At 44.8% G+C, this 7,104-nt stretch overlaps 1 protein-coding gene across 1 annotated transcript; it reads right to left on the minus strand.

Moving 5' to 3' along the window:
- Window positions 1-269: 269 nt before the first annotated feature.
- On the minus strand, window positions 270-6,474 carry LOC131763286 (SLA class II histocompatibility antigen, DQ haplotype D alpha chain-like). The gene is made up of 5 exons (XM_059075343.2): window positions 6,054-6,474; window positions 1,907-2,155; window positions 1,168-1,449; window positions 734-908; window positions 270-566 (listed from the first exon to the last, which is right to left on the minus strand). Exons 1-4 carry the CDS (start codon window positions 6,133-6,135, stop codon window positions 754-756), a joined length of 768 nt encoding a protein of 255 aa, XP_058931326.1. The 5' UTR covers window positions 6,136-6,474; the 3' UTR covers window positions 270-566; window positions 734-753.
- Window positions 6,475-7,104: the final 630 nt, after the last annotated feature.

The following is a 7,104-nucleotide window of genomic DNA, read 5'->3' on the forward strand; positions in this document are numbered from 1 at the left end:
TATTTCTGCTATAACAATCTATACCACGGGAGAAGAGTATATATTATCTTCAGTGATGCCTGAATTAGGGGGGTGGGTGACAGTGCCAAGAGTGGGGACAGAAGGAAGAGAGAAATCATAATCTCAGCTAAGATAACAACATATTATTAGCCTACACAGGTTGCTCCTGTGTTACTGGGCATGAAACATGATCTGAGAAACGAAATTAAGGGGCCTAAAGCATAAGGGAACAAGGTCCTAGTCAGCCTTGAGATGAAAGACAGGAAAAGTTTCAATAAAAGGAGGATTTATTGCTTCCATGATGATACTGGATCAGGGTCATTAGGGATTAGGTAACTGGGTGGGATATACCAGTGATCCCATGGTATGTAACTACTGAGAACAGAAAAAAAGTCACCAGGTAGTCAGGGGGCGAATTCTGAGGTATATGTGAGCTTTAAGGGATAAGCATCTAAAGTCCCAGAGAAGAGGTGAGAGGAGGAGTGTAAGAGGAGAGAAGCTATATGAAGATAGTTCTAGGTCATCTAGCATGTCCACTCTTCTGCTCTGGTAGACGGGCAGCGCACCTGCAATAGGACAGACATGAGATTGATGAGTCCTAGGGGGCTTCTGTGCAAACATCATGCCCTTTCCCAGTTCTCCTCAACTTTTCAACCACATTTGAGCCCACAAACCTCTTCCCACTATCTTTCCTCCTATACTGTCTCCAATGCTGACAAATCTGAATCCTTACCTTCCCTTCTAGGGTGCAACTCACAAGGGCCCTTGGTGTCTGGAGGGACCACCTGAGCGCAGGCCTTGGATGATGAAGACAGTGCCCACCACGATGCCTACGAGGCCCACAATCAACCCCAGGGCGCAGACCACAGTCTCTGTCAGCTCTGACATTGGGGCTGGAATCTCAGGCTCTGCAAAAGTGAAGTTGTAAGACTCAGAATACAGAGCGTTGGTTCATGTGCATGTGTTTGGGAGGGGGCGGGAGGTGTGGTGTTCCTTCTACAAAGACTCAGGGCACCAGGCTTGGGGAAGAGAGGGAAGTATGTCTTTAGAAACACTTGAAGTGTGGGAAACGAGCTCTGGACCATGTGATTTAGGGGCTAAAAGGCAGGACATTCTGTACTTTAGATAGAGAAGAGAAAGTGGCAAAGGGGTGGGACCCGTACATACCCCAGTGTTTCAGCAGCGGCTTCTCCAGGCCCCAGTGCTCCACTTTGCAGTCATAAACATCGTCGTCAGAGGGGAGGAAGGTGAGATAACTGATCTTGAGGAAGGACAGGTCATTCTTCGGGAGGAAGCTGATCTCAGAAACACCCTCTCTGACTGAGTGTCCGTTCCTCAACCATGTGATATTGATCACAGGAGGATAGATGTTGTCCACAAGACAGAGGAGGGTGTTGGGTTGATGCAGAAACACAGGGAACTTAGGAAACACAGTCACCTCAGGAACCTCTGTGGTGAGAAAACAGCGCCGATGTGAAATGAGGATAGCTCTGCCCTGACGTCCTGCATTGCATCCTGGGGGAGCCCTCCCACCAACATTTCCCGGTCTGACAGTGGAAGAGCTGTTGTTTCCCTTTTGCTTGGGAGATGCTGTTCACTGCCTCTGCTTTATCCCCATGTTCTCTGTGGGCATGCTTGTCAAGGAGGGAGGTCTGTGGGACTCCTCCTTGAGGGCTTCAAGGAATTTGTTATGGGAGTAGGGATCCTTATATTACATGGGAATATGTGATCTTTGAGAAGAGGGAGGATGAGGGGTCAGTAATTACTATGAGAAGATCTGGGGACTCCTTGGAAAGGAGAGCGTTTTATAGAGTGGTGAAGGCTATCTCTCCTTAGGGAACAAGAGAGTGAGGCCTGGTATGAAACAATAGATTCGGTAAAAAGAGGCAGAATGGTGGACACCTACCATTGGTAACAGGGGTAAAGTTGGAGCGTTTAGTCAGGATATCCAAGTTATGTTTCCCCACAGCTATGTTTCTCAGGGCACCCTGTGGGTCAAAACTTGAGAATTCGCTAAACACGGGCAGCCGCCAGACAGTCTCCTTCTTCTCCAGGTCCACATAAAACAGCTCATCTCCATCAAATTCTTGGGTATACTGGCCAGAGGAACCATAAGACTGGTAGACAGTTGTGCCATAGGAGGCAACGTGGTCAGCTGATAAGTGAGGGTGCGGAGCAGGAAGGTGGAAAACAGAGGGAGAGGAAAGAACCATGTTAAACAAGGTAACAGAAGAAACTGAGCTCTCAAACATTGTCGTCTTCGCCTGTGGCACAGTCTCTAAGCAAAATTCCCAGCACCTGTTTCCTCCGCCCTCGGTGTTGGTACCTGTCCTGTTAGAATCCAGTCTGTCTTTCCACTATAACATATGCTCAGAAGGGCGGAATTTTCACAGGCCTTGTTTACTGCTATTTCCTGCATGTCCAGCTCAGTCCCTGGCACATTGTAGGCTTATGATAAATATCATAATGGAAAGAAAGAAGAAAGAAGGGAATGAATGAATGATCATGGTGTTAGTTTACTTCCCTTTGCTTCATAAGTTTTCTTTCTCACTTAATTCTTTCATCAGTTAATAACACATTCATTATGGTTCCTCTCCCCTCAGGACTGGCTCACAGCAGCACGTTTTCTATACAAGATTCATTTCTTATTTTTTTTTAAACCAAGGAAAAGCACACGGAATCTTATTATTTTAAAAGAGTTTCCTCTAACTGTTACAGGCTGTAAGAACGAGTATGACAAGGACAGTGACGCTATTACAGAACGTATAAAGAATAAACAATGGTTTTAAGTTGTCTGTTTTGTTAACAGTAGTGATCCTTAAAGGAGAGTGCCTGATTGCTTCTGAAGTAAGAAATGGAAGTTTTATTTTGGATTTCTGTTATTTCCCACCCCTATTTTTTTTTCTTTAAGGAGGTTACTAAACTTCTTTTTCTGACTCAACACGTATTTGTTGAGGACTCAAGGTACTCTTCTGCCATTTTCTTCAAATGGACAGTATACTTTTCTGCGGATGCCAAAGCAGAATGGCAACCAGTTCAGTTTGACTCTACTCAAGTAAGCCTAACTGGAGAATTTTGTCCAGATACATACAGGCCTTTTACCATTTTCTCTTTCCTTCCTTCCTCAATTACTGAGCATCAACAGGGTTTCAGACATTGTGGGAGGCGAAGAGTAAAACATCAATCAGTCATGGTCTCTGCCGACAAGGAGAATATTGATTAACGGGAGAGTCAGGTGAGCAAAGGAGCAAGTACAGTGTACTGTGCTGAGTTCTGGGATGGATGTATCCAACATCCTCATCTGACCTTATCTATTAATCAAACCAAATGACATTATCCTTTCATGTTCCTTGGTCTTTGCAGGGGTCTGTTTTGTTTTGTTTTCCCCTGAAATGAAATTACCTGTTAGGATTTCCTGGACACATCCAGTTCATTCTTTTTTTAAAATTTATTTATTTAATTAATTTATTTATTTTTGGCTGGGTTGGGTCTTTGTTGCTGTGCGCGGGCTTTCTCTAGTTGCATCCAGTGGGGGCTACTCTTCGTTGAGGTGAGCAGGCTTCTCATTGCAGTGGCTTCTCTTGTTGTGGAGCAAGTGCTCTAGGTGCGTGGGCTTCAGTAGTTGTGGCTCGTGGGCTCTAGAGTGCAGGCTCAGTAGTTGTGGCGCACGGGCTTAGTTGCTCCGCGGCATGTGGGATCTTTCCGGACCAGGGATCGAACTCGTGTCCCCTGCATTGGCCGGTGGATTCTTAAGCACTGTGCCATGAGGGAAGCCCCAGTTCATTCTTGAAGTTTCTGCTTAGTTACCAACTTTTTAGCTAAGTTCTCTCATTACACGTTTTTTCTTGCATTATAACCTCCAACCTCTCCATCCCAGTGTCCTGCTTTCAAGTCAGTCTATTCCTCATCATTACCCAGCATGACTTCTTGGTTGATCACTTCAAAGGCCTTCCAACATAGCCTCCTTATCGCTATAGTGAATATTCTTGACTCCTTTTCAATCATGAATATATGCAATTATTCTCTTCTTCGGCTACTTGTCCTGAGTTGCCAGCACTGAAGAACATTGCACTGCTATGCCAACTGGAACCAATTCACCTTTACAGATTCAGCCTCAGCTGTGTCCATTGCCCTGCTCAGCAATACTCCTTCTGTTTTTCTGCACCATTTTCTTAGCATTACTAATCTTAGTACACTCTATGGGGCAGATAGCATGTCTTTTCATTTTTGCATCCCCCAAACTTAGCTTGCTGCGTGTTCAAAAATGTGTACAAAATGTCAATTACTATTCTTGAGGATCACAGAGACTTTGGAGAAGACTGACAAACACAGAGGTAGTAGAATTAAATGACAATCAGAATCAGCAGTGACCAGGGCTGCAGTATGATTGTGAGCCCTAAGCACTGTTGCTTAAGCAAGCTTTCCTCCATAAAAATATTAAAAGTCATATTTTATGGTCATACTGGTATAAAGACAAATATAATCTAGGCTAAATTAAAAATTAAAACATTTTCTTCTACCCTAAAAGTTCATTTTTTCTTCTAATTAAAATAACAAAATATTTTCATGGAGCCCTATAAGCACTGCAGGCCTGTGTCCCCTGTGTCTAATGGGGAAGTCGAGCCTGACCAGGACACTCTAGTGTGACGCTGAAGAAACCAAATTTAGAAGTGCTCTGGAAAAGTACGCGAAACGTCCACTACCACACACAATTAGAACGGGAGCAGCCATGGTTAGTAAAGTTGCTGAAGATTACAGTCCCCTCCATTTCACTTCCCTTTTCAACTATCTGGCCTTTCTACTTTGGTTTTTACAAACTCACTCAATGTCTATAAAATAACAAAGATGTGGGTCAGGGATGGATCCTGGAAGGAAAGGAAGACGAAGGAGTGTAAGAAAAGAGGGTGGAGGGGGGGGCGGACAGCAAAGGCAGAGGGGCCTAAGGGACCAAATAAATAATCTGTGCTTGCCCATTCTTCTTGAAGGATTTCCTTAGATGGGGTAATTCGGGCTAACAATCTGAAGACAATATAATTTGATTCAATAAGTTTCTTATCATAAAGTTCTCAATTTTAAAATAAAAACAAGGAAATTTCTTACTTTGTTAAAGAAAATAAAGCAAAGCTACACTTGTAACGGTAAAACTAAAAAAATAAGAATAATCTTTGACCTTTGTGTGTCTCAATCACTTAGAAAGCATTTCTACACACCTCTTTTACTTGGTTATTTGTGAGGTGATGCGTATGAGGTAACTGAGGTTAAGTGAGGAAGCTGTGGTAGAAGGCCTTGTGTAAAGGCGTTCTGCTGGGCTCGCTTACCCTCTCCCCACCTCTGCCAGATGACAGCATGAAAATGTATGTAGATCTGAGACTGAAAATGTCACCCTTCTTTGTATCTGCGCAGTATACAGAATTCATGGAACTATTTACCCCAAGATACAGTTTAGGAGCAATATACAAAAAGCTTCAGGGGCTCCCCTGGTGGTGCAGTGGTTGAGAGTCCGCCTGCTGATGCAGGGGACGCGGGTTCGTGTCCCGGTCCGGGAAGATCCCACATGCCGCGGAGCGGCTGGGCTCGTGAGCCGTGGCTGCTGAGCCTGCGCGTCCGGAGCCTGTGCTCCGCAGTGGGAGAGGCCACAACAGTGGGAGGCCCGCATACCACAAAAAAAAAAAAAAAGCTTCAAAATTTGCTCAGAGAAATTTGGGAGCAATAGTTCCTAAAACTTTAGTAACAAAATATCCACTTATGGAAACGTTTCTAACCTTTGAGGCAATAATGAATGAATGCCCTAGAGCCCTCCAGGACATATTCACTTGATCCAATATCAGAAACAGAATAATGTCCTTGGTGAACTCTGCAACAGCACAAGTAGCAAAGACAGTGGGTCTGGACTCTGGTTTCCTGCAGGAGGAATGACTGTAAGTTTTAGATTTGCTTAATATTGAGAACGCTTTGAGGAGTCGCTATTATTTCTAGGCCAAACTCTATCTTTTTTTCCCTCCAGTTCCCTGTTCCCCAACTCTAGTCTCCGCATCCCTCAACCATGCACTCACCCACAATGTCTTCACCTCCACAGGGGCTCATCATGGTGGTCAGGGTGAGGGCCCCCAGAATCAGAGCTCTGTTCAGGACCATCCTCTTTTAAGGTGGTCTCAGCAGTTGCCGTTCTGAGTTGCAGAGCAATGACGAGGGCTGAGCTGAGAAGGAACTCTGTAGACACCCAAACCACACTCTGCCAGGTCAGGATTTGGCCAATCAGAAAAATCCCCTATGATGACACCTCAGTTGCCAGATGAAGACTTTGTACTGAGAGGCCTCGAAGGAACTGGGAAATCTCCTGGTTCTGATGCGGCCTCCACTCAGAGTGGACCTGAGGGAATTTTCTATGAAAGGAGGGAGGGTATTAAATCAGAGTCTTCTCACACATGTGTATGCCTGCTCGTGACAAGAGGGCTGGGAATTTCTGAGCAGCCTCGTGGACAGATGAGGTCATCACTAATGTGGTGCTGGACAGGATATTCTGGGCTATAACTTCCAAGATCTCTCCCCTGAGTTTGTCCCCCTCCCTGGCAGGCCCCACCTCCTCCAATTTCTCTTGCCTCCTTATGTGGGTTAACTGTCTTTCTCTGTGTTTCCATAGAGCATATGGAATTCTCTAAATATTGAGTTGATCCAAGTGATTTCTGCTGGTGGTAGCCAAGGAATACGTTTGCCTTTTCTACTTATAGGAATCCAGTTGAGTAAATTATTCTTTTCGTACTCTCAAAAGCTCTTATTACCCAGGGCAGTAAAAGGACTTGTGATGTCGTGTAATGTTGCCTAAAGTAACTGCATGATCTTTCATTTGAATTTTTTCCCTGTCTTGAGTATTCTTTATGCTCTATATTTTGATGAACCTGTCTACTTTTAAAGGAATTTGGGGAGCATTTGATTACATTAAAGAAAGCTCTGGCTGGCAAGCTGTATAATTTTTCTTAACTTAAGAACGTCAAGGGCTTCCCTGGTGGCGCAGTGGTTGAGAATCCGCCTGCCGATGCAGGGGGTCACGGGTTCGTGCCCTGGTCCGGGAAGATCCCACATGCCGCGGAGCAACTAAGCCCGTGA

Source organism: Kogia breviceps, chromosome 10 (genome assembly GCF_026419965.1).
Source record: "Kogia breviceps isolate mKogBre1 chromosome 10, mKogBre1 haplotype 1, whole genome shotgun sequence".
In the NCBI taxonomy this organism is placed as follows: Eukaryota; Metazoa; Chordata; class Mammalia; order Artiodactyla; family Physeteridae; genus Kogia; species Kogia breviceps.

Coding starts and splice junctions, on each gene's coding strand:
- LOC131763286 (XM_059075343.2), bottom strand. CDS start 6,135: ATGGTCCTGAACAGAGCTCTGATTCTGGGGGCCCTCACCCTGACCACC. Junction 2,156..6,053: donor TGGAGGTGAAGACATTGTGG/GTGAGTGCATGG, acceptor CTCACTTATCAG/CTGACCACGTTGCCTCCTAT. Junction 1,450..1,906: donor CTTTACCCCTGTTACCAATG/GTAGGTGTCCAC, acceptor TTCTCACCACAG/AGGTTCCTGAGGTGACTGTG.